The 27,517-nt window shown below is 40.8% G+C and overlaps 1 protein-coding gene across 1 annotated transcript; it reads left to right on the plus strand.

Moving 5' to 3' along the window:
- Positions 1-563: 563 nt before the first annotated feature.
- On the plus strand, positions 564-5,218 carry LOC114212805 (kelch repeat and BTB domain-containing protein 6). The gene has a single exon (XM_028107799.2). It carries the CDS (start codon positions 905-907, stop codon positions 2,972-2,974), a length of 2,070 nt encoding a protein of 689 aa, XP_027963600.1. The 5' UTR covers positions 564-904; the 3' UTR covers positions 2,975-5,218.
- Positions 5,219-27,517: the final 22,299 nt, after the last annotated feature.

A 27,517-nucleotide genomic window follows, 5' to 3' on the forward strand; every position in this document is an offset into this window, starting at 1 on the left:
ATCGTACATCTGAAACTAATATTATAAAAAAGAAAAAAAATCTATTACAAAAGGCGGGGGCGAGGAAGGGGTGGAATCTCTGCAGAAACCTGCAGGGCTTTGAATTTTTTCCTACAGGCTCGTAAGCTCAAGAGTGGGTGCTTGATTTTTCATAAATGGTAGAAGAAAAGCTAGAATTTATCCAACCTTTACATTACAGGTACTGCGTAAGTACTTTATTCATCTAATCCGCAAATATTTATTCAGAGCATCCTTTTTAACCTACGCAATTCGTGTCGTCGTCACACACCGCTGTGACATATTATCGTTATTCGCGTTTCTGAAAACCATTCTGAGAGCGAAGCCAAACAGTCGATAAACACAGAACGGGCGACCAATCTGGATTCCAAATCCAAAGTTCTAAACCATAAATCCGAACGAAAGAAAATTAGCGATTTCTAATTCCGTCAGCTGAAACAATGAACGGGCCGATAAATCTCGCGATATTCTCGAAACTACTACTCCCAACATGCATAGCGGCTTCTGTCCATCCACCTATCCCCTTGAGTCTGGAGGGCCCCGGCATGCCTCGAGGTGCGAAAGGCAGCCTGGGAGCCGTAGTTCTCTTGGACGCCTACCGGTATTGCCAGCGCGGCAGTGGCGGCTCTCTCGGTTCCGTCCAGCGGGTTCTGTAAGGCGAGCTGAGGTGGAGAAAGGGCGCGGAACTGGAAGAGGGTGAGTCAGGCACTGGCTACGTGATAAAGGGAGGCGGCACTGCGGCATAGGGCTGAATTAGGTAAATGGACCCGTGCTGCAGTCTCTCCGGAGACACCGCGATCTAGCGCCAGCGAGAAGAGGGCGAGGAGGAGCCAGAGCCCGGTCCTTGCACCCATTCTCGCCCTCGTACCCCGCCGCCATCTCCACCATGCAGTCCCGGGAAGAAGCTCCGCGCTCTCGCCGCCTGGCCAGTCCCCGCGGCGGCAAGCGGCCCAAGAGGATCCACAAGCCCACGGTTTCGGCTTTTTTCACGGGCCCGGAGGAGCTGAAGGACACGGCTCATTCTGCAGCCCTCCTGGCACAGCTGAAGTCCTTCTACGACGCGCGGCTGTTATGTGATGTGACCATCGAGGTGGTGACGCCTGGTAGCGGCCCTGGCACCGGCCGCCTCTTCCCCTGCAACCGGAACGTGCTGGCTGCCGCATGTCCCTACTTCAAGAGCATGTTCACCGGTGGCATGTACGAGAGCCACCAGGCGAATGTGACCATGCATGATGTGGATGCCGAGTCCTTCGAGGTGCTGGTCGACTACTGCTACACCGGTCGAGTGTCCTTGAGTGAAGCCAACGTGGAGCGCCTTTACGCGGCCTCTGACATGTTACAGCTCGAGTACGTACGGGAAGCCTGTGCCTCCTTCCTAGCCCGCCGCCTTGACCTGGCCAACTGCACCGCCATCTTCAAGTTCGCCGACGCCTTCGGCCACCGCAAGCTGCGATCACAGGCCCAGTCCTTTATAGCCCACAATTTTAAGCAGCTCAGCCAGATGGGCTCGATTCGGGAAGAGACTCTGGCAGATCTGACCCTCGCCCAGTTGCTGTCCATCCTGCGCCTGGATAGTCTCAACATAGAGCTGGAGCAGACCGTGTGTCATGTGGCGGTGCAGTGGTTAGAGGCGGCTCCCAAGGAGCGGGGCCCCAGCGCTGCGGAAGTGTTCAAGTGTGTCCGCTGGACGCACTTCACCGATGAAAATAAGGATTACCTGGAAGGGCTGCTGACCAACACCATCGTGAAGAAGTACTGTCTGGAACTTATTGAGGGGGCCCTGCAGATGCGCTACGGTGACAAGTTGTGCAAGTCCCTGGTGCCGAAGCCAGAGACCAGCAGCGGCAGCGGCGGCACCAGCAGCACCTGCAGCACCAGCAGCGGCAGCGGCAGCAGCAGCAGTGCCTCTGTGGTGCCCACAGCAGAGAATCCCCCCCAGCGGCTGGGCGTGTGTGCTAAGAAAATGGTGATCTTCTTTGGCCATCCCAGAGATCCCTTCCTGTGCTGTGACCCGTACACCGGCGATATTTACAAAGTGCCGTCACCTCTGACCTGCCTGGCTCACACGAGGACTGTCACCACCTTAGCTGTCTGTGTCTCTCCAGACCACGACATCTACCTGGCCGCTCAGCCCAGGAAGGACCTGTGGGTGTACAAGCCAGCCCAGAACAGCTGGCAGCAGCTTGCCGACCGCCTGCTGTGTCGGGAGGGCATGGACGTGGCCTACCTCAATGGCTACATCTACATTTTGGGTGGGCGAGACCCGATTACCGGCGTGAAACTGAAGGAGGTGGAATGCTACAGTGTCCAGAGAAACCAGTGGGCACTGGTGGCCCCGCTACCCCATTCCTTCATATCCTTCGATCTGATGGTAATTCAGAACTATCTCTATGCCCTCAACAGTAAGCGCATGTTCTGCTATGATCCAAGCCACAACATGTGGCTCAAGTGTGTTTCTCTCAAGCGCAATGACTTTCAGGAAGCCTGTGTCTTCAATGATGAGATCTACTGCATCTGCGACATCCCAGTCATGAAGGTCTACAATCCAGTCAGAGGAGAATGGAGGCAGATTAATAATATCCCGTTGGTGTCGGAGACCAACAACTACCGCATTATCAATCACGGCCAAAAACTGTTGCTGATCACCTCGCGCACCCCGCAGTGGAAGAAGAACCGGGTGACGGTGTATGAGTATGACACTAGGGGAGACCAGTGGATTAACATAGGTACCACCTTAGGCCTCTTCCAGTTTGATTCTAACTTCTTTTGCCTCTCAGCTCGTGTTTATCCTTCCTGCCTTGAACCTGGTCACAGTTTCCTCACTGAGGAAGAAGATGTGCCGAGTGAATCCAGCACCGAATGGGATTTAGGTGGATTCAGTGAGCTGGACTCTGAGTCAGGAAGTTCAAGTTCTTTATCTGATGATGATTTGTGGGTTCAGGTAGCACCTCAGTGAAATGCACAGGATCAGCAGAATTTGTTGTAGATAGGTTGAAACACTAAGGTGTTTTTACTGCTTTGGAAAGTGTCTTAAAGAGATACCCTTTCTCTTCTCTGGGGGGGGGGGAACAACAGGTTGATATAATTTCAGGTTTGGTTTAGAAAGGGTATTGTTTGAAATACTAACATAATTTAATGTTAGGGAATTTATACACTCAAAGAATCAACCTATTTAATAATTTACTGTTCTAAAAGTCCAGTATTGATTTGATTGTTGGGTATGTTTCTGTTTGATTATACTAATTTAGTCTTCTGTTATTAAATCTTATGTTTTGTGCCACAAGTACTGTGACTTGAATTTTGATTTTTAAAATAGAAAACTGATTGGATAGGAATTACCAGGTAGGGTTTTGAAAGTCTATCTTTTCCTTCAGAACAGGGTAGTAGGTTTCCAAAACTTTAAACTAGTGGGTTATTACAAAATGTGTTCTAATTTAAATATGGTTTGCCAGGTTTTAGTTTAGTTACCTCCCCTTTTGTGAAGAAAAAAAAATGCTATATGTTTAATGTGACTGGTGATTTCATCTGTAATGTACAAAATGGCTGTAAGCTCACTAAAAGAAAAAAGCAAACAAAAACAGGATTCTACTGTTTAAAAAAAATTTTCAGTTTTAAATTTGTAATGTAAAATGTGTATTTGCAAACAGTGACCAATTTTCCATCTGTTCTAGTAGTGTCACCAGTCATTGAAAAACCTTAAAAAAAAAAAAACTAAACTAACTTGCTTTGTAGGTTCACATTTTTGATCTATACTTGATATATGCTTCACAGAATCAGAGGAATCATCCTCTTTTTCACTGGACACGATTGTGTAAATTTGTATCCATTGTCTTAAAAAGTTTATGTGATTCTTAAAATACTTTGGCTGTACAGTTTTGGTGTTCATCTTAGATTCGTCAGCAAAATGTGATTATTCTTTGCTGTTTAATGAGATAATATTCGTTTTGAAAATATGTGTAAGCTAAGAACAGTATTTTATTGAGATCAGTAGATATTGTGTCTATCAACTATAAAATCAAGTGCCAGCAAAGAACTTTAAAACTTTAAGTTGTGTATAGAACTGTTTTGTGTAGCATTGAAATATTGTCAGTTTTGTAAGTCACTAAATGTTATTATCAGCTTAAAGGTATTTTTGTATTAAAAGTTTACAGTTAAATAACATAAGTGAATGATGGCATTTGGGGCCAGTAGTGAAAGTATATTTCGTCTAAAATATTTCCCTAAGCAGTGGTATACATGGTTATTTTATTAGGGTATTTGTATTTGTTCTGTGTTTCTCTGTGAACCATGCTCCAGTCTTTGTTTCTGTCACACTATGTAAGGGAGAGTTCAGAAACAGAGACTACATCGTACAAAACTGACATTGCTAAATACAAGTGCTTACCTCTTGAGGGTTTACTTGCTATGGTTGTCACGCTGCGTACCTGTGAAAAATGACCTGATGCTTATGGTGTATACATTTTTTCCTATACCCAGTTAGAATTTTCTTCCTGAATCTTCATTCAGTAACATGCTAATTCCTCTTCTATGTTTATGCTCTAGTGGTAGAATGCTAACATTTCTTACACCTTGGCTGAGTACAGAGGATTGTGTTCTCAGGTGGGAAACTGAATTTTTTTAATGAAATACCATAGGATGAAAATGAAGAGAGGGAGACACAAAAGGTTAAAAAAAAAGTTGTCTCAGCCATTTTGATTGGCCATCTGAAGATACTACAAAACATTCCTCTTTAACATTTTTAGTGAACTAAGATGCTTGTCCTAACAGTATGTGTTCCTTCAAAAGGGCAAACATGCTTTTAGTTGTTTAAGGCTACATTTTGTTCTATTTAACAGCAGGGTTGTTATAAGCACTGTACTTAACACAAAGCTGTGTCTCAGTAGTGTATTTGGCCAATTTTTTCTTCACCAGTAACTTCTTATGGATAGCTTTGGTTTTGTAAGGTTGAAATAGGACAGGGCTGATCTGAACCAGATTGTCTATCTGCAGAATTAAGGTATGCAAATGACTGATAAATGACAAATATCTCTAATTTGTCATTCTCAACCTTTGAGTTAGGGAAAAGCTAAGTAGCAGTAATATCTTGGTTTACAAAGAAGTTTTCTTGGGAAGAATTTTGGTTTCGTGATATATTTGTGAATTAGAGAATCGATGTTAATCATTATTTTATAGATAAGTGATTTGTATGTGATTAGTTGCAAATAAAACTGGTATTAGAACCTAGACTCTGGCTTTTTAATTCAGTGTCTCTGCTAAATGTATAAAACTCTTGCTTGTGCAGCGAGTGACACAATGAGCAGCATTAAAATCCTTTCTTGACAGGAAAGCACCTTTGTCTCAGTTTTCTAATTAATCAGCCCATCTTTTAGCAAATGCTCAATATAACACTCTCTTTGCAAGACTACTCTTTGTAAGATTTAGAATGACCTTAATTATCTTTTGTATCTGTTCCTGTAGTCTGAAAAGCGTAACCCAGATTTTTGCAGGTTCTTCTAAGTTCAAACGAGGAGTGTCATTAGGGCTTCCCGAAGGATAAACTAGAAATTAATTTCACAACTGGCTTATCTGTATTAAAGAAAGAAATTAAATTATAATAGCTCTTTTCATTGCTTTTAGTTGAGCAGAGATTTTAAAAGTTTTTTGTACCTGGCATTTTGAGAATCTGGGGAAAGCTTTTGATCCATTCTTTTTTTTTTCTTCTTCCAGATTTTATTTATTAGAGCACAGGGTGGGAGGGGCAGAGGGAGAGGGAGAAGCTGACCGACTTGAGACTTGCCGCCGAGCAGGGAGCCTGACGTGGCTGGCGTTCGGTCCCAGGCAAACATGCTTTTAGTTGTTTAAGGCTATGGGATTATGATCTATCTGGGCTGAAGGCAGCCGCTTAAATGACTGAGCCACCGAGGCACCCCCTTTGGCCCATTCTTAAAAAGGCAAATTTGTAATTTCATGTCAAGGATAATATGACACTTCTCATCAGACCTAAGGTAAGAGTACATGTGACAGTGTCTCTTTCCCATATCTGCTTAGAAACTTCAAGACCCTTTTCATCACTCTAAGAGGATATTCATTATAGCAAATATGATAAAGCAGGGAAGTATTAGAAAGCAAAATCACTTATAGAAAGTGTGACCATCAGTAGAAATGTAAGAGAATGTTATTTTCAAAACCAACAACAGCATTCAATATTACTTGAATCCAACTGTAAAATTATAATAAAAAAAAGCAAAAGATAGCGTTCACAGAAGCTGCTATGGCTCAGAGTACAATGGGGGCAATAGGTTTTCTGCAAAACAGGAAAAAGGACCTCCTTGACTCTGAGCCATTTGTCACCCAGATCTGTTTCATCGAAGTTCCATCCCTTACATGTGTAACCTTGAGGATTCAGCATGGTCCAAGCCAGGCACAGAGCAGGGAATGGATGTTGTAATAACATTCCATCTATATGGGAGACCTATTTTCTCCTAAAACAGCCTAGTCTGGGGAGTCACCTAATGGAGTCAGTCAGCCTTTTACGTTCTCACCAAAGTTAAAATTGCTGCTGAGAAACACCATATCTCAATCAAATATTATTTGGGGACAAACTATTTGTTAATTCTAGGGAAATGAGCTAAACAGGACTTAATGTAAATGTCAGGCAAAATATTTCTTCCAAACAGAACTGGCTGTGCCTTAAAGAAAGGAAGAGCCAGGACTCTAAATTGTAAGTAATATCACCTTAACTTAGATGGTCTTAAGAAAATCAAGTAGTTTTTTGGGGGGGTAGCTATTGTAACGGAAAAATCCAGCAATGTAACTTACTTCAGGCACAGCCTAATCCAGAGTTTGTGTCTTCAGAAGACATCATGAAGACATGTTTTCTCTTGCTTTGTATACTGGCTGGAATATAGGTCTGGTTGTAAGTAATAGAGACCTAGTGGTTATTTAAACAAGCAGTTTCTCGTATAAAAGTCCAATCTGTCACGCTGCCCCTCATCTAGAAAGTCCCCTGAGAGCCAGGCTTTTCTCTTTTCCCATTCTGCTATCCTTAGGGTGTTGCCCTGGTCCACACGGCCCCAACTAGTTCATACCCGTGTCTGTATCCCAGCCATCAAGAAGAGAGGAAGGGGGGGGAGAGAGCATGACCCTCCCCTGTAAGAGAGGTTGTACACAGCGCTTCCAGGCACATGACTCTGGCCAGGTCTTAACCACGTAGCCACACCTGACTTGAAGGGTGCCTGGAAGAGGTAGGTGGTCTTTCTTCTAGGGCAATATGTATCAAATTAATATTCAGGGGTTCCTTCTTATTATAGAATGGGGGAGAAAGGCTATTAGGTTAAATAGCAATCTCTACCACACCATCTGTCGGGCCAGATGTTATCATGTGGCAGCCAAAGTGGTAACACTACCCCGGGGGTGACTGCAATCCGCACAACACGGGCCGGGCTCTCCATCCCCAGGAAGCCGTGGGGGAGCTCCCTGGGCCCTCGCTGCCACTCTGTACAGAAAAGGCAAGGAAAGGCGCTTCATCTTGTTTTGATTAAATAAAGCTTCATAGACTAAATGTGTACTGGAACCCTAGATCATGAGCCAAAGTCTAGTCTTGGCATTCTATCATGGAACATTTCCACTTCTGAAAAGAAAGAAAAGAGCACTGACAAATGGCTCTGTATAATCGATGGCAGTATTAATTATCTTAAACAACAAATGTTACTTCTGTTAAAAAAAAAATCTAACAGAATTACAGAGTAATGATGAAAACTGGAAGTTTCTTAGAGCAAGCTCAGCTATTCAGCAACATTCTAGCATTTTCTGTGCCTGGATCATCCCTGCCGTGCTGTGTGAATGTAAATCTACTAGTCTCCCCCTCTGTTGAAGCCCAGACCATTAGCCACAATCGCCGATTCAAAACTCCGTTTCTTGCTGGATTCTTGTCCTGACTTCCAGTTCATCAGAGTTTATTCAGGGTACGCACAGAGGGTCACTCTCGTGTCTGTGCACACTTCAAAAACAGCTGCCAGAGAATGTTGTGAATAATCGCTTCTGTCAAGTTTGGAATACAGCTTTTATCATTATCATTACAAATACTCATTTTTATTTTAAAAACACAAACCACCCTTATTTTTATATAGAACCCCACCTCTACCAGCAAGCGAAGAGTAATCTGCCAGCTAGTGGTTGTGTTTCTATCCCTACATTAATCAAGATTGTAAGACTCCATTTTCTGTTTCATTTCTAAATCTCCTCTGAGCCCAGAGACACGATCTGTGATCTGTGCCGTGACCGGGTTCTTCTGCATTTTCTGCACTGGCTACCTCTTGTTTAGGATCACAGCCCCATTACTTTCTTTTCCTGCAAAAGCTTCTCGCAGGCGGGAATTATCTAGTTTACTGATTTGTTTACTCTTTATTACCTGCTTCCTGCACTAGAATGTGAACTCCATCATGGAGGGACCCTGTCTGTCTTTTCCTCAGCTCCTAACATAGCCAGGCACAGCATCAGCATTCAATGAATATTTGTTGAACAAAGAAATAAACGTATTTGGTGCTTGTTTGCATTTATATGAGAAACACTTGCATTTAGAGATCTCATCTTTTTGTCAATTTTCCAGCTTTGAGGGAGAGCTATTATTAAACTCTTTTGTCTGGTTGTCATAGCAACTCACTGGCCTCCCGAGCTACAGGTTATTTCTGATGGGCATATTCTACCAGACAACCAAACGCACGGTATTTTCAATTATGGAATAATGACGCTATTATAAATCACAGTCCTCACACTGTATCTTTCTCTATCTTTTATAAAGATTGCAGAAAATTAGCAAGCAAACAATCTGTTCAGACTGCAAAGGCTAGAGGAAATAACGCAGTCTAACCTCCATCTCTACCCCCAAGCCTTTCCTGTTCCCTCCGAGTGCTCCACCTTTCCACAAGCACCTTTGAATTCAGTTGGGCTTTCTGTCCAAGCTGTCCAAGGAAGTTCAAAAAATTAATTGTTCCAAGACTCTAAAGAGCTCTGTTGCGGCTTAATTTTCTCTTTTTCTCCTCTTTGCTTGTTTCTTAAATTTCATGTGAAATGAACAAATGATAATGGTCTTACAAAAATTGAGATTTGCCCTGGAAAGGTCCAAAATCAGGTACCCCACCCCCACCCCCACCTTTGTTTCTTTGGCTCATATTTTAGTGGCAGGAGCTGAGAAGGATTTTATTAAACTGAGTTAGAAATCGTAGAAAACTCATTAGGATCCCTACTATACAACAGAGTTTCTGGGGGCCATTCAGCCAGCCATCAACATAGTTCTTAAAAGGCACAGTCTAATGGTGATATGCTGAGGGAATTTTACATAGACGTTATGCTGCATTTTCTCTTCTGTAGGTTTTCCTCATGTTCTAGGGAGAGTCAGGTGCCACCCAGTTCCGAGGTGTAACCTGTGATAATTACTTCACCCTTCCTCTGTGCTGTTCTGAATGCTTTTCTTACAAATAAGGTTGCAATACCCACCAGTAAGCACTCCCATAACCTTATCTAAATGAAATTATATTGCAATTAACTTACCTCCTGGGTTTTAACATAAAAGCAGTAACCACCCACCACTGCCAATTAGCAGGGGTTGTCAAGGGATTCATGCTAAATGGATATCTCGATTTGGTTTCCCTTTTAAACAGAGGGGTTCAACAGCAGGCTAGATGAAGAGGAAGAAAGGATCAGTAGATCCTTGTTGCTTGTGGAATTTCAAACGATGCACCAACCCAGTTACCTTTTCATGGTTTTACATGAGGGATACTGTCCAAGTCATCTGTACGGATATCAGCTATTCTGTCTCCTGTAAAAATAAGTCCAGCAAAGCTTTCATGAAACCCTTGCATCTGATCCTGCTTTTCGATCTGAAGACTTCCTCTGTCTTTATTTTAAATGACAGAACAATTACGAGCCAGAATGCAGAGAAGTACGTGAGAATAGTGGTGGGCTCTCTGTGACAGGCCAGCATTGAGGTCAGGGCCCAGGTGAAGCACAGGAAGTAAAGGAAGGAAGTAAAAATAATGTATTCTGCAATTCACAACAAATTAGAAAAATTAAGAGCATTCTATAACAATTCTAAGTTGATTTTTGAATGCTGTACTTGAGGAAAGATGGATTTCCTTTGGGAGGATGAAGAGGTCTTGCGGGAGTTTTCTAGGCTTAGGAATAGATTATACATAACAAGTTATAATATACCTTGAAATTTTAGGTACAGGGGCGCCTGGGTGGCTCAGTTGGTTGGGCGACTGCCTTCGGCTCAGGTCATGATCCTGGAGTCCCGGGATCGAGTCCCACATCGGGCTCCCTGCTCAGCAGGGAGTCTGCTTCTCCTTCTCACCCTCCTCCCTCTCATGCTCTCTGTCTCTCATTCTCTCTCTCAAATAAATAAATAAAAAATCTTTAAAAAAATTTTTAGGTACAATTATGATTATTTTTACGTATGTTAAGGAGATACTCAAAGACAGTAAAACTCAACCTCTCAAAGCCAGTCATTCATGCGTTTTTAGTCTATTCTTGATCCCTCTCTCACTTGCTCACTCTCTGGATTTGAGGATCATTTTCTTTTGGACTCCCAGTGTGTGGCAATGCTTAACCATGATCCTTCCTGACCCTCATCTGATAACTGGAACAACTCAAGATTTTATGGATTTACACTGAAATGTTCCTTTTGTGCTCCAGGTTGGATTACAGTAGCCTTTGCATTTTGCCATACTTCCTCCCATCGTTTTTGTGGTTTTTTTTTTGGAAAACAAGTTTTCTTACACATATCACATGGGTCATACTATAGATTTATTGTGATTTTATGTGATTTTTGTCACACTTTCTCATGTCACAGAAAGTTCTCACTATAAAAAAAAGCTGTTGCTCTCTATGTGTGCATGTGCACACTCTAATATGAAAAGACTACATACGAGGATGTTTGTTGCAGTTTTATATTAGCAAGTTAAAAAGTCATTAAAACTCATCAACAAATACTCATAGCCTGAGCATATACCCAAATATTCAGCAAGCATTTATACTAAAGAACCATAGGCAGCCTTTGAAAAAATGAGGTGGATCTGTGTGCGTCAATATGGGAAGATGTTTGCCATAGAATTTGTTGTTGTTTGGACCGTGTGGCATCTGAAACCCTTTCCTATGTTTGCACAAGCTAATGTTGTACGAGTCTCCTGGGGACCAGGGCTTTTCTATAGAAGCCAAAAAGTTCACAGGCAGGTAGCGTCCCAGACTCCTGGCGGAGAGCCCGTGGAGGAAAGTCATGAGCATGGATGGTCTTTTCCAGGACTTCTACTCTCCAGAAGGGACACAAAGAAGCAGAGTCTTTAGCATTCATTCTGAGGCGGCAGCAGCAGCGGAAAGAACATTTACTTTTTGGAGCAGCTGAGTAGCAGCATATTAATAAGACTTTTTTTTTTAAGATTTTATTTATCCATTTGAGAGAGAGTGCGAGCACAGGCAGGGAGGAGAGGCAGGCAGAGGCAGAGGGAGAAGCAGGCTCCCCGCCGAGCAGGGGGCCCAATGCGGGGCTCCATCCCAGAGCCCTGAGATCACGACCAGAGTCCAAGGCAGACGCCTAACCGACTGAGCCACCCAGGCACTCCTCTTTTTTTCTTTTTCTTATTTTTTTTCTTTTTTACTAAAACAGCAGCATATTATATAAACTGCTACTGATCTTGAAGCACATTCTGTATCAGTATGTCAGGAACATGTTCATTCTTTGATAGTTTTAGAGTAGACATTGTGCAAATATATCATAATCCAGCCAGTTTCTATGGCTGGACATTTCAGTGACTTACAGTCCTTTTCTATTACTAACAATACTGCCGTGAATACTCTCATACTTGGGTCCTTTCATATCTTTCCCAAAGTCCCGGTAGGACAAACTTCTCAAAGGGTATAATACATTTGGAATTTTGATGAGGTGTTACAAAACTGCCCTCTGGAAAGGTTATGCCAATTTATGCTCCCACCAGTGATGAGTAATGGTGCCATTTCCCCACACTGCCCTCTCAAAATGTATTACTAGATTATTGATCTTTCCTCTGACTTGATTTTGACTTTATTTCTGGCTGTTTAAGAAATTTTTGTTTCTTGGGGTGCCTGGGTGGCTCAATCAGTTAAGTGTCTCACTCTTGATCTTGGCTCAGGTCTTGATCTCATGGATGTGAGTTTGAGCCCAGCGCAGGGCTCCACGATGGGTGTGGAGCCTACTTAAAAAAAAAAAAAGAAGGAAAAGGAAAAAAATTTTTGTTTCTTCATGTTTTCTGAGCTACTTCTCTGCCTTTCCAACATGTTTTTTTTTTTTTTTTGGCTTAAATTAACCAGAGGAAGTTTCTGTTGTTTGCAACCAAGAAACTAGACCTAGACATCTGTGATCTATGATATATTTTTAAGAGTAAAATCAAGTTGGGGAATAATATGCATACAATGATTCTTATTTTTATAAAACCAGAACAAATCAAAACAAAAGCTATATACACATGCAGGTGAGTGTTTAGAGAACTATCTGGAAGGAACCAAACTAGACAGTTGCTGGTTACCTCTGGATAGAGAGGCTGACCGGCAAGTTTATGGGGATATTTTAACTTTCCCCCTCATATACTTGAATATCATTGGAATTTTTTATAATAAGCATATTACACTTTTTAAAGTTTTAAATTGGGGCACCTGGGTGGCTCAGTCGGTTAAGTGGCTGCCTTCAGCTCAGGTCATGATCCCAGGGTCCTGGGATCAAGCCCCGCATCAGGCTCCCTGCTCATCGGAGAGCCTGCTTCTCCCTCTCCCTCTGCCTGCCACTCTGCCTACTTGTGCTCTCTCTCTCTCTATCAAATAAATAAATAAAATCTTAAAAAAAAAACAAACAGGACCTTAAAAACTCTTCTCAAATTCTCAAATCTACAGTGCTGTACTCGTTTGCTCAGGCTGCCCTAACAAAGCACCAGAGCCTGGGTGGTTTCAACAACAGAATACATTTTCTCACAGCTCTGGAGGCTAGAAGTCCAAGATCAAGGTGCCAAGCAGATGCAGCTACCAATCTGTTCTCTCTGAGATCCAAGACTGAGGGAGGGGTAGGAGGAGATCACAGTCTAACCATCCTTTTCATTCCTACTTGACTCGGTTTTTATGGGGAAATCACAGTGATATTAGTGTGATGAAAATATTCCTCAAAATCAGTGGACATGTGTAGTGTCTTGGCCCTAATAGTTTGCGGCAGAGGACTCAGGGGTGGCAGAAGGCAGGAAATGGTATTATCACACGGAGGTGCAGTCAACAGACATTTCATGAACCAGTGAACATTTTTATGGTCTGTGTGAATTTGAAAATTGGCTACAAAAGTTATTCAATCCCTATGGGTAGAAGACGATGTGACATGCCCTTGTCCTATTTACATGGTTTGGGTCACAGATTTTACCAATTACTGCATAGCCTTTTGTGTTTTCATCCCGTATTAATTTTCTTCCATTTGCACCCCAGGCCAGAGTGGGGAGGGTAGAGCACCTCTTCTCCTGCTCCAGGAAGCCCTTTCATTGGAGGGCAGGGCAAAGCAAAGGCGCATAGATCCTGTAGCTGAATGTGCCAGATTCCCAGAGAAGCCCACTTTCTGTGGTATACTTTTAACTCACAGAATTTACGTTCTTTTTCTCCTTTCTGGGGTCAATGACATGGGTCAAAGGCATTTAATCAAAGCCTCATAGAGAGATGAGTCCTATTGTCATGTGGTGTGATGGTCAAATTTTTGTCTTTTGTCAAAAAAATGTATTTTGGGAACAGAGCAGAGTATGATGTGTGAGGTCTTCTTACAGTCACTGCAGAAATATGTGTATGGCACAGATCTGCTAGGCTCGTTATTTCATCTGACTCTGGATAAATACTGAAGTTGTAATTAGTATGGGTAATAAATACTTAGGAAACATGAGGACGTGTCTTCTTTAGTCCACTCTGAGTTCAGCTAGCTAATGCCAAAATTACCTTCCGATCTCTGAACCAAAATAATGAATGCCCAAGAAGGCAATGCAACGACGGGGAAGTCTACAGGCCAGATGCCTGATGGCTGCTGAAGAAATCATGATATAATGCAGCTTATAGTAAGAAAAACGAAGACAAAAAACTTCTCAAGCCAGCATGTGATGCCACAATTTACAATGTTTGGCTACTTTGGGCTTTAGGAACAGCTTGCTAATAGCTCTGCCAATTATTTAAGGCATGTAATTTAATTTCTTCTGCATCACACAGTGGTTTATTAAAGAACTCATATTTAGCTCCTCAGCCCTGGAGGACCGGCTCATTTGCTACTGCGACTAACAGCTTCCAAGTTCTCTCTGGCGACTTCCCCATCATCCTAAGGCCAACAGGAAGGGGGAAGCTTGATCCCGGGTATTAATCAAGTGCAAATAAAGACTTCGTTGATGCGCTAGACCCTACATCTCAAACTTAAATCTGAACTTGTAAAATAAGAAGACAGGATGATGTTCTGGTCTCAAGGTATTGGAGAAAATCTCTCTTTGGTCCCACGTAAAGTCCTTTGTCCTGAGTCCACGGTGAGTGTTTGCTGTATGACAAAGCCCTGGGCAGTCCTTTGTATAATTGCTTTCTTTCTTTCTTTCTTTCTTTCTTTTTTTTTGTCAAAGAAGTGGAGAACAAAATAACATGGGAGACAAGGAAGGGAAATGAATCACTAGCAAGAAACTTAATGGGAAGGGGAGATTCGGAAAAGAACTCCAGCCAAAGATGTATCTCTAAGCACTTAGAGTGGTCCCTGTTGACTTTCAAGCCTGGGAACCTGGAAGCTCGATTTCCAATGCAAATTAAAGAACTGAGGAATTTGTCTGAACTGATGAGGAAAAAAAAAAAAAAGAAATTGGGATTCCCCATTTGCTCGGGTGCCAGAAGTTACCTCAGTTCTGTGCATTACCTGTTCTAGAAATACCCAGGCCAATACTTCCCTCTACCGCTTGGAAGCAATTCTACAACACGAGTCAAGCAGAACGAGTTATACAAAATAGCACACCTGTTTCACAGGTGCAGGAACTGGGGCGTAAGTATTAAGGTTGACTTCTGCAAAGTATACACGGAAAAGTGTAGCAATGGTTCAAGACTCACTTTTGTAGAACATCTATAGGTAAGTGTAAATTTGCCTTTCTGAATGTGTATCTTAACCAAAGTGACTCTGTTATGTGAAGATAGGAGGCTTGGCAAAAGGAAATAAATTTTTAAAAATAGGTATTTAAAATAGATTTTAAAAAAATTGATAGTCACAGCTCTTAACATGTAGAGAGCTTGAAAGTCATCATTCCAGCCCTCCCAAGAAAAAAAAGTTCATCAAAATTAAAATCAATAGGGTGCCTGGGTGACTCAGTCATTAACTGTCTGCTTCGGTTCAGGTCATGATCCCAGGGTCCCGGGATCGAGGCCCACGTCAGGCTCCCTGCTCATCACGGAGCCTGCTTCTCCCTGCTTCTCCTTGCACCTGCCACTCCCCTGGTCATGCCCTCTCTCTCTCTGTCAAATGAATAAATAAAACCTTTAAAAAATAAAAAAAATTAAAATCAATAAATTTTCTTAGAGCTATCAGAAAACTGGGGTCACTGGACAAACCACCATCCCCCAAACTAGAAAGACTGGTAAACACAGAGAACATTGATCAGCTTACCTGAAGGAAACACCCGGCAGCCAGCACTGGTTGGGACACTTACAAGGTAACTGACAAGGCACTGGAGGCTGAATGGGACTAGTCTCAGTTAAAAACTCCTGAGAGCCCAGGCCAACGGGGACAGTGGGGGAGGGAACCCCTCCTTGTGGGACTTTATGTCTAGGAGCACCACCAGTTCTTACAGTGAAGACCTCAGAAAAGTTCCCTCTGTGCAGCCCAGGGGGAGGGGAACATTAACCATTTTGAAATATGCCTGGGGGGAAAATATCTTTTTGAAATGCCCCCAAGTGCATTCTGTTTTGCATAACAAAAGCCCACCATCAAAGGAAACTGCTTTATCAGAGCCTTACCTAAGGTGGGGGAAATTCCAACTCTAGTACCTTCTAGTCTCCCAGGATCACCAAAGTGGGGAAGAAGGGAAGCTGACCAGCTGTTTGTGAAGGTCACAGCCCATAGACAGGCACACAACAGTGAGACTTAAATCACTGGATTCTAGGATGCTTTCCTTCCCCTGCACTTTCCCACCGCATCACCAGGGATCCTGTATATAGGATGTGTGTATATATATAAAACAGTGGATTACAGCTAAAAGAATGAACAGCAAGGCTCTAACTCTGGTTAAGAAGGAATTTCTAAGGCCAGGACAATGGGGGAGAGACAAACAAGAACGTTAGATCAAATAGAAACCTCTGACACCTACAAGCTATAGGAAACATTAAACACGGCCTAACTCCAAGGAAAACAAACATAAAAATCTCACAGTAAAGGCTGGTTTACTTCAGTTCCTTTCCTCCAAGACATCATGAATGGCTTTCAACAAAAAAAATTACAAGGCATGCTAAGAGATAAAAACCACAATCTGAAGAGACAAAGCAAGTATCAGAAACAGTCATAAATATGGCAGAGATTTTGGAATTATCAGAAGCTGAAGATAACTGATTAAAATGCTAATGGCTCTCATGGAAAAAGTGGCCAACATACAAGAACAGAAGAGTAATGTGCAGAGAGATGGAAACAATCAGAGAGAGAATCTCAAAAAATCAAAAGGAGGGACGTCTGGAAGGCTCAGTCGGTTGAGCGTCTGCCTTCAGCTCAGGTCATGATCCCGGGGTCCTGGGATCGAGCCCTGCATCAGGCTCCCTGCTCCGCGGGAAGCCTGCTTCTCCCTCTGCCTGCTGTTCGCGCTCTCTCTCTCTCTGACAAATAAATAAAATCCTAAAAAAAAAAAAAAAAAATCAAAAGGAAATTCTAGAAATAAGAAACATTGTAAAAATGAAGAATGCCTTTGATGGGCTCATTAGTAGACTGGACACGGACAGTTAGCAATTAGCTTGCAGGTATGTCCATAGAAATCTCCCAATGTGGAATGCAAAGAAATAAAAGAATGAAAACCAACAACACTGGAACAGACTATCCAAGAAGTAGCCAAGAAATATACAATACCAAGAGTAAACTCTAATAGAAGTTCTGGGCTTTGGGGGATTATGTGTCCATGTAGGTTCATCATTTGTAACCAATGTACAATTCTGTTGAGGGATACTGAGAGTGGAGGGTATGCATGTGTGGGGACAGGGGGTATGTAGGAACTCTCTGTACCTTTTTGTCTTTTTTTTTTTTTTTAAGGTTTTATTTTTTAAGTAATTTCTACACCCAGCGTGGGGCTCAAACTCACAACTGCAAGATCAAGAGTCACATGCACTACTGACTGAAACAACCAAGCACCCCTATCCCTTCTCTTCAATTTCGTTGTGAACCTAAAACCTCTCTAAAAAATATCCCCATTTTACAGATAAGAAGATGTAGGCAGAGAGATTAAAGAGCTTGCCTAAGATTTACCCAGGTCTACCAGGTACAAAATAGGGATTGGCAGAGTCAATGTATCTTGCAGATCAATTCATAAAGCACATGTAGAGTTCCTTTTAATTTAATCAGTTTTGTGTTGCTAGACCTTCAAGTTGCTTCTAATCTGATTTAGAAATAATGCTACAGCTGTCAGCTCAAAACGAACAGACCTTTTGGAATCTCTAAAAGTAAGAAAGAGTTTTATTCAAGCCCAAGTTAGGACAGCTAACCCAAGGCACATGCTCTTCACAGGGAAGAAAGTGCTCCAGAAAACTAACAGTTTTTACAGAGTTCTGTACTTTTTAACATACTATAAAAGCTCAAAAGATGATGGGTTAGCATATAGGCAGGAATCATGAGTTGTATCATAAAGGAATGCAGGGAGTGGGAGCCTTGATCAATATCTCAGGGACAAGATAGTTTTCCTTTAGGCCAATCGTTCACAAAGCAGATGGACAAGGCATGCATGGCAGGCCATTCATCAGGCTTTTGGTTTGAACAAAGTTAATATACAATCCTGTTGACTTAGAAAGAAATCTAAAATGGCTTCCCTTGTATGTCAGGGCTTTAGAGAGTTTTTCTCTCATCATTTCCTCCTTTTGATCAATAATCTTCTGACAGAAAGCATTGATGATCATTATTTTGTCCCTTGATACTAGGGTGATTGCTTATCTGCCCTGGGTCCTTCACGTCCCTCGGTGCTAGGCCCCATTTAGGTCACCCAGGCATCTCCATCGGGGTGGTGGTGGGGGGTCAGGAATATGGCCTTTAGTAGGGAATATTATAATTGATATATTTTTTTCAATGAGAAGGAATTGTGCAAACATTACATGTGTGCTTTGTGGTGAGTTTTGCCTTTATATTTTTGGGTAACACTTATAGCATAAATATAGAAATAATAATAAAACTCCAATTAATAATATTCCAAGGACCTAAAGGAGAGAGTAGGTACAGAAATACAATGACAAGAATCCAAAAAAATCCATTACAAGTATTTTGATAACCTTAAATTCAGTATCTGTTTACCTTTTTTATCTATAGTTATTTGTACTTTGTGGTATGTTTGATCTGATTGGTTTAAAATGGTCATTAAATTTTCTGTTATTATATGTAACAATTTCTCTGGCCAATTATTTTCCATAGATATTACATCTTGTGGTAGTTGTAATTCTATCTCCCAGAACATTTGGTCATTAATATCAGTATTAGTATCATTTTTGTTAGAATCAGGCAATTCTATTTGAGGTGCAAAGCCAATATTATACTACATAGTAGTAGCATTATAATGAAAAGTGTTCTGGTTACAAAAGAAATCAAGGAGTATTACAGAGGTGTTTTGTAAACCTTCTCAACAAAATCTTTCTTTTTCCCATATGTCAGTTTGTATAGGTGCATAGGTGTAGCTGTTATAGACCAGGTTGGAGTGAATTCAAGGTTACCCTGTTGTTCAGGGCATGATCATATATTTTGCTGAATTCACAGATGTCCATTGATATTGGAATCCAGTAAGAATCGTTGGTTAATAAGGCCCATTTTCCTCCAATGGGAAGAACTCTGGTGGTATTTACAATAGTTTCTTTTCCTATTATGATGCTGAAATAAGTCTGGTTGGCCATAATTTAGAGTATTAAGGCAGTTAACTGAACATTTGTATAAGTTACAGGAGGCTTTAATGATTTTCTATGATTAGAAGAGCTATACATTTTGGGTTTCTGCAGTTAATGAAGAAGGTCATTGACCCATAGTTCCCTCAGGACCTTCTGGGTTTTATGGCAGAGTTTGATTTTGGAGATGGCTAAATCCACCAAGTGTTTCCTAAAGTAGCATCTCTGATGGATAGTCATTGTTTTTTCTTACTTTGTCTTAGGCCATTCCATCACAAAACTTGGTTTGTGGGTACATTGGATATTTTGGTATGTTAGACAGGCTGCTGCTAAATTTCTCCTATTGTTGAACCTGGAGATCTTTCTTAATAATTTATCACCTAAGTTTGTAGAGACATAATGGTCATTCTGTTTTTTTTAATTAATTAATTTTTTTATTAACATATAATGTTTTATTTGTTTCAGAGGTACAGGTCTGTGATTCATCAGTTTTACACAATTCACAGCGCTCACCATAGCACACACCCTCCCCAATGTCCATCACCAGCCACCCCATCCCTCCCACCCCCCTCCACTCCAGCAACCCTCAGTTTGTTTCCTGAGATGAAGAGTCTCTTATGGTTTGTCTCCCTATCTGGTTTCATCTTGTTTCCTTTTTTCCTCTCTTCCCCTATGATCCTCTGCCTTGTTTGTCAAATTCCACATATCAGTGAGATCATATAATAATTATCTTTCTCTGATTGACTTATTTTGTTTAGCATAATACCCTATAGTTCCATCCATGTCGTTGCAAATGGCAAGATTTCATTTTTTGATGGCTGCATAATATTCCATTTGTGTGTGTGTGTGTGTGTGTGTGTGTGTGTGTGTGTGTGTGTATACCACATCTTCTTTATCCATTCATCTATTGATGGACATCTAGGCTCTTTCCATAGTTTGGCTTTAGTGGACATTGCTGCTATAAACATTGGGGTGAACCTGCCCCTTCGGATCACTACATTTGTATCTTTGGGGTAAATAGCGAGTAGTGCAATTGCTGGGTCATAGGGTAGCTCTCTTTTAAACTTTTTGAGGAACTTCCATACTGTTTTCCAGAGTGGCCACACCAGCTTGCATTCCCACCAACAGTGGAGGAGGGTTCCTCTTTCTCTACATTCTCGCCAAGATCTGTTGTTTCCTGACTTGTTAATTTTAGCCATTCTGACTGGTGTGAAGTGGTATCTCATTGAGATTTTGATTTGTATTTCCCTGATGCCGCGTGATGTTGAGCACTTTTTCATGTGTCTCTTGGCCATTTGGATGTCTTCTTTGCAGAAATGTCTGTTCATGTCTTCTGCCCATTTCTTGATGGGATTATTTGTTCTTTGGGTGTTGAGTTTGATAAATTCTTCATAGATTTGGATACTAGCCCTTTATCTGACATGTCATTTGCGAATATCTTCTCCCATCCTTTTTTTTTTTTTAAGATTTTATTTATTTAACAGAGAGAGACACAGAGAGAGGGAACACAAGCAGGGGGAGTGGGAGAGGGAAAAGCAGGCTTCCTGCTGAGCAGGGAGCCCCTTGTGGGGCTCGATCCCAGGACCCCGGGATCATGACCCGAGCTGAAGGCATACGCTTAACTGACTGAGCCACCCAGGCACCCCTCTTCTCCCATTCTGTCGGTTGTCTTTTGGTTTTGTTGACTGTTTTCTTTGCTGAGCAAAACTTTTTGTCTTGATGAAGTTCCAATAGTTCATTTTTGCCCTTGCTTCCCTTGCCTTTGGCGATGTTTCTAGGAAGAAGTTGCTGCAGCTGAGGTCGAAGAGGTTGCTGCCTGTGTTCTCCTCAAGGATTTTGATGGGTTCCTGTTGTACAATTAAGTGTTTCATCCATTTTGAGTCTATTTTTGTGTGTGGTGTAAGGAAATGGGCCAGTTTCATTCTTGTGCATGTGGCTGTCCAGTTTTCACAATACCATTTGTTGAAGAGACTGTCTTTTTTTCATTGGACATACTTTCCTGCTTTGTCAAAGATTAGTTGACCATATAGTTGAGGGTCCATTTCTGGGCTCTCTATTCTGTTCCATTGATCTATGTGTCTGTTTTTGTGCCAGTACCATATTGTCTCGATGATGACAGCTTTGTAATAGAGCTTGAAGTCTGGAATCGTGATGCCACCAGCTTTGCTTTTCTTTTTCAACATTCCTCTAGCTACTCAGGGCCTTTTCTGGTTCCATACAAATTTTAGGATTATTCCATTTCTGTGAAAAAAGTTGATGGTATTTTAATAGGGATTCCATTAAATATGTAAATTGCTCTAGGTAGCATAGACATTTTCACAATATTTGTTTGTCCAATCCATGAGCATGGAACGCTTTTCCATTTCTTTGTGTTTTCCTCAATTTCTTTCATGAGTATTCTATAGTTTTCTGAGTACAGATTCTTTGCCTCTTTGGTTAGATTTATTTCTAGGTATTTTATGGTTTTGGGTGCAATTGTAAATGGGATCGACTCCTTAATTTCTCTGTCTTCTGTCTTGTTGGTGTATAGAAATGCAACTGATTTCTGTGCATTGATTTCAATGGTCATTCTGTTGAGTGTTATATATAATATAGGTTAAATGTGAGTTAGGTGGGACTTCTTGAACAGTCTTTCTTAATGGAGGTCCTTTGTAACATATAAGCACCAGAAGATAAAGGAACATTAGACTATGTCCAAGAGGTCATAAACATTTTACATAAGTTATCATAATAAAGCACTAGGGGAGTACTGAAGTTATGTTAGTTAAATCAGTGGGTAACCATAATATTTTATCAGAATGTAATAAAGGGGGAGGTGAAAGCAAATATGTAGGCTTACTATCCCCTAATATTACAATTTTAAAAGAAGAGTAGAAATACAGGCCTGGTCCTGAATCTTGAAAAAGCAGTCTACCCTGATGTCATTACTTCTCACCCAGGTTTGTGGCTTGAATGTCTCTGATGATCTTCAAGTGGCCCACAGAGCAATAGGCACAAAGGTTGACGATGCATGAGGTATTGCGGTGATTTCTTTACATCAAGCTCTTTGTATTTTCAATTTGCAGAGCTTCGGGGAAAAAGGCAGCTTTAGTTCTCAAATGATTCCAAGTCAGAAAGGTGGGAGAAAAATCAACATGTTAGTTTGGAGAGTTGTAGGAGGGCATTGGAAGACACTAGAAGAAATCAGGGTCTAGTTCCCCATTTACAATGAATAGTAATAAAATCTAGTATCTACAAAGATGTGTTATTGAAACATTTTCTTTCTATAATCACCCTCATTTTTACCCAAAATAGCCAAATTAAGACTAATTTGTTTGTAAAACAAGTCCAGTTCTAACAAACTTGGCCTAATTATTTACATAAGCATAGGAAGATTAGTGATTGACCATATAAGTTCTTTTAAATCTGCTTTGCTGGAACTTCTCATAAGGAATTTTAGATTGAACTTTTAATAGCCTCTCAAGACCAGAAGGCAAGCCAAATTCTTGCTATCAGATTTCCCTGCAATACCTGTAGATTTGGGTGAATTCTTCTTGAGGTCTCCAAAATATCCTAAGGTTCCTGCACCTGCCAGGAAGTGACATTCTTTACTCACCTGTTCAGGCTGTGGGAAACTCTGTAAACAAGTTATTAGGCTGATACTTTCAAGGGGCTTTGTTGGCCCCATAAAATCAATCTTAGTTCCTTAAAGCTGTCCGGTCTTATCTGAGTCTATGTGTGTCTTTCTCAGATACAACATTCCAGTCAAAGCCTTTGTAAAATAACCAATGTTTCCAATGGTGTCCTGTTACAAGATGCACGGATTCTTTTTTTTTTAAGATGTTATTTATTCATTTATTTGAGAGAGAGAGAGAGAGAGAGAAACAGCATGAGAGGGGAGAGGGTCAGAGGGAGAAGCAGGCTCCCCGCTAAGCCGGGAGCCCGATGCGGGACTTGATCCCAGGACTCTGGGATCCTGACCCGAGCCAAAGGCAGTCACTCAACTGACTGAGCCACCCAGGCGCCTCAGGAGCACGGATTCTTACTGAACTTATGCAAATAATTACAACTGCCATGAAAGAAAGAATACTCACTGAGAGTTTCTGAATTCTAGAAGGTTCAGGTAGGGAGAAAAGATAAATGTTTCAGTTTGTTCACAAAGGAATACTTTATCATATTTCTGTAAGTCATTGGTATCTTCAGAGGAAAAGTTTCCTTCCATCTGGAAGAGCAGATAGTAGAGGACCTGCAAAGTTTCACACGAAAGCCACCAAAACTGTAATCTTTCTTAATTCATTCGGTCTCATGTTACTAATTCTTGTTCTGTTTGAATGCAGCTTTTCCTTTAGTTTTGCAAGTTCTTACTCAGCTTAGTGTTATTACTTTAAATATATTAGAAACCTTTTCGTGAATATGCTTGAAGACGAAACACATTTTGCAAGAGCATCCGAACAATAACTATAAATGACAAAATACTCAAAAATGGCCATAATTAAAGATCCAATGAGAGTTCATTATAATGCAGTTGACAAGGAAATCTGGCTATTTATGTGACACAGAACATTTTAATAATTAGAATGTCAAGGGATGACCTCATACCAGAACATATTAAAACTTCAGGAATTTCATGTAATTTCTGAAACAGTTATAGCACTTACCTATACAATATAACCTAAGAAGGCTTATCATCTTTCCTTGACAATGCTTCCCCTGTAACAACACAAAATAAACATGTCTAATTAGTCAAAATGACTTCATTTAGAATTGCAGTGTTGAGAGGTTTTGTTAAGAACCTCAGAAGTGGGCGCCTGGGTGGCTCAGTTGGTTGGGCGACTGCCTTCGGCTCAGGTCATGATCCCGGAGTCCTGGGATTGAGTCCCACTTCGGGCTCCTGGCTCAGCAGGGAGCCTGCTTCTCCCTCTGACCCTCTCCCCTCTCATGCTGTTTCTCTCTCTCTCGCTCTCTAACAAATAAAATCTTAAAAAAAAAAAAAAGGAACCTCAGAATATTTCCCTCCACAAAAGAAAAAAAAAAAAACAGGAAAAAAACCCCAAATAAACAAAAAACCTCAGAAGGTTTTAAAAGCACATGCCTAGAGGTGCCTGAGTGGCTCAGTCAGTTAAGCATCTGACTTCAGCCTAGGTCCAATCTGGGGGTCCTGGGATTGAGCCCCGCATTGCCCCATGCTCTGCAGGGAGTCAGTCTGTTTCTCCCTCTCCCTCTCCCCTTCCCCACCCCCGTCCCGCTCATGCTGTCTCTCTCAAATAAAATAAAAAGTCTTTAAGTAAAGCACATGCCTAAATAGGATTATAGATCATTATAAAATTTAATATTTGATTAACTATTTAACCATGGTGGAAATAAGAGATTCCAAAGGCAAATACAGAAGTTTACCTAGTTGTTAGCAAAACTTAGATCCTTTTAGTATTGAGTTTTAACTTCCTTAAGTAATCAAAGACCTGATAAAAAACAAAGTATAGAAACCTTGTGGGGTTTTGGGGGGGGCAAATAAAGATTTTGTTTGTAGTTTTTTTTTTAGATTTTATTTATTATTTATTTGTCAGAGAGAGTACAAGCAGGGGGAAGCGGCAGGCAGAGGGAGAAACAGGCTCCCCGCCGAGCAGGGAGCCCGATGTGGGACTTGATACGAGGACCCCGGGATCATGACCTGAGCTGAAGGCAGACGCTTAACCGACTGAGCCACCCAGACGCCCCTGCTTATAATTTCTTATCAAGAGCAGACCAACAGGGGTGGCTGGGTGGCTGAGTCATTTTGAGCGTCTGTCTTCCTCTCAGGTCGTGATCTCAGGGGCTCTCTGTGTTCAGTGGGGAGCCAGCTTCTCCCTCTCACTCACCCTCTATTCTCTCTCTCTCTCTCAAATAAGTAAATAAAATCTTAAAAGAAAAAAAAAAGAGCAGATCAACAATCCAAGAAAACTTTGTCTTTTTAACAGAGAGAAAGGCTAAATCTCAATCTTATATCAATGTGCATTTAAAACTCACTCATTCCAATCTTATTCAGTCCTGAACACACATGAAATTCTCCTAAGATTTCCCTTTACAAACCTACAGCTTTCTAAAAAAACAAAAACAAAAACAAAAAACAAAACCTACAGCTTTCTTTTTCATTCAGATTTTGTCCTAAGACTTCTCTCTCTAAATAACCAGTCTCATTTTAAGACAAACTTGCTTTCTTTTCCCTCAACAAAAATGTATTCCCATTCCTCATACTCTTTCTTATCAAAAAACACATCTTAACTTTTCATGCAGACAGAATTGCTTCCCTTATCATTTCCATCAGTCTTAATTACATTTACAAGAATTTTAACTTTTAGAAATCTTAGTCTCAGGGAAAACTAAGTAGTAACCAACTGTGCACTGTCTGTTACACCAGAATTCGTTAGATCAGAAATTTGTGAATACATGTTTTAATTTCTAGAAACATATTTTTTTTTCATAATACAAAAGCATGTTTGCCAACAGACCCAGTATCCTCCAATTTCTCCACAGTAAGAAGCCAAAGCAGACAAATCTGTGTTCAGTCATCAGTACTTTGGTATTCTTAGTTGGAAAAGACTTAGATATCCAATGAATTCAGCCCAATGCATCATTTAACTTAGCAAAACTTCAAAGTTTCAGGTTACCAAAGATTCTGAAAGCTATAACCCCTTTTATTTATTTCACCTATTTGTTCATAACAATTATAGCATGAAAACTTTACAAGCCAGACAAAATCAGGGGCACCTGGGTGGCTCAGCCGGTTAAGTGTCTGCTTTTGGCTCAGGTCATGATCCCAGGGTCCTGGGTTTGAGTCCCACATCAGGCTCCTTGCTCAGTGGGGAGCCTGCTTCTCCCTCTGCTTGCTGCTGCCCCTGCTTGTGCTCTCTCTGTCACAAATAAATAAATAAAATCTTAAAAAAAAAGACAAAATCAACCGTCATTTTCAGTCATTTTTTGCTGGTAATTTGGAACAGAGATAACAAGCTTATTTGACTTTTATTTATCTTTATTTGTATTGTTTTTAAGATTTTATTTATTTATTTGACAGAGAGAGACACAGCGAGAGAGGGAACACAAGCAGGGGGAGTGGGAGAGGGAGAAGCAGGCTCCCCACGGAGCAGGGAGCCTGACGCGGGGCTCAATTCCAGGACCCTGGGATCATGACCCGAGCCAAGGCAGACGCTTAACGACTGAGCCACCCAGGCGCCCCTTATTTGACGTTTAATAAACCTTGGTAGAATAATAGTTTTATATTTCATGCTGATAAATCTAAAGAACCTATTTTAATTAAACAGCAAACTTACATTAGTTTTAATTATTGAATATTTTCCGAGATCATATGAAATTGAAAAATGTTTGGGTTAGTCTCTAAGAGACATTTAGTCTGAGTGCATTTTAGAATGCACAATTCCTATAAATGCTTGCCTTTAAAACAATTAAATAGAGATCTTTTAAAAATTAATTTTAGCAATACCATCTGGACATAGAAAATTATCTTACATTTATAACAAACAAACACATAAACACATATACACAAACAAAGTGCAAACAAAATTTAGTCTCCTTTTCATTAATATTTGTGGAGAGGACATTAAAAGAGCAATTTCCAAATCTTTTTTTTTGGTTAGGAAAAATAATAAAACTCAAAGTAAAATAGAAAGACTATTCTTTTCTCCCATTCTCCACTATTTTTGGTGAGAATACCAGTTTTTCCCACATCAGTAAATATGTCACCAATAATTGTTGCTCTTGCAAGTAAAACATAATTTCTACTTTTTTTTTTTTTCAGAAAAAAATTTAAGTAAGCTCTATACCCAACATGGGACTTGGACTCACAACCCTAACATCAAGAGTCACATGCTCCATAGACTGAACTAGCTAGGTACCCCAGAAATTTTTTTAATTAAGTTTTTTATTTTAATTCCAGTATTGTTACCATATAGTGTTATATTAGTTTCAGATGTGCAGTATAGTGATTCAACATTTCTATACATTACTCAGTGCTCATCACAACAAGTGCACTTCCTTAATCCCCATCACCTATGTCACCCATCCCCCCACCCATCTCCCCTCTGGTAACCATTAGTTCTCTATAGTTAAGAGTCTGTTTCTTGGTTTGTCTCTCTCCCTTTATTTTTTTTTTCTTTGCTTGTTTGTTTCTAAAATTCCACATATAAGTGAAATCATATGATATTTGTCTTTCTCTGACTGACTTGTTTCTCTTAGCATTGTACTTTATCTATGTTATTGCAAATGGCAAGATTTCATTCATTTTAACGGCTGAATAATATCCTACTATCTCTCTTTTATTAAAACAAATCTAATTGCAAGATAGCATTATAATTTATGGATCCATTAATTAGTCTTTTTCCATTTTCTAATCTAACATGGCTGGTTTTGACCAAAAATGCTGAAAGCTGCAGCAACAAAT

This window comes from Eumetopias jubatus, unplaced genomic scaffold, assembly GCF_037043125.1.
Source record: "Eumetopias jubatus isolate StellerSeaLion01/CBP00866 unplaced genomic scaffold, mEumJub1_p1.0 scaffold_3, whole genome shotgun sequence".
Taxonomy (NCBI): Eukaryota; Metazoa; Chordata; class Mammalia; order Carnivora; family Otariidae; genus Eumetopias; species Eumetopias jubatus.

Bases quoted from the DNA above. Each gene is read 5' to 3' on its own strand.
- LOC114212805 (XM_028107799.2), top strand. From the start codon at position 905: ATGCAGTCCCGGGAAGAAGCTCCGCGCTCTCGCCGCCTGGCCAGTCCC.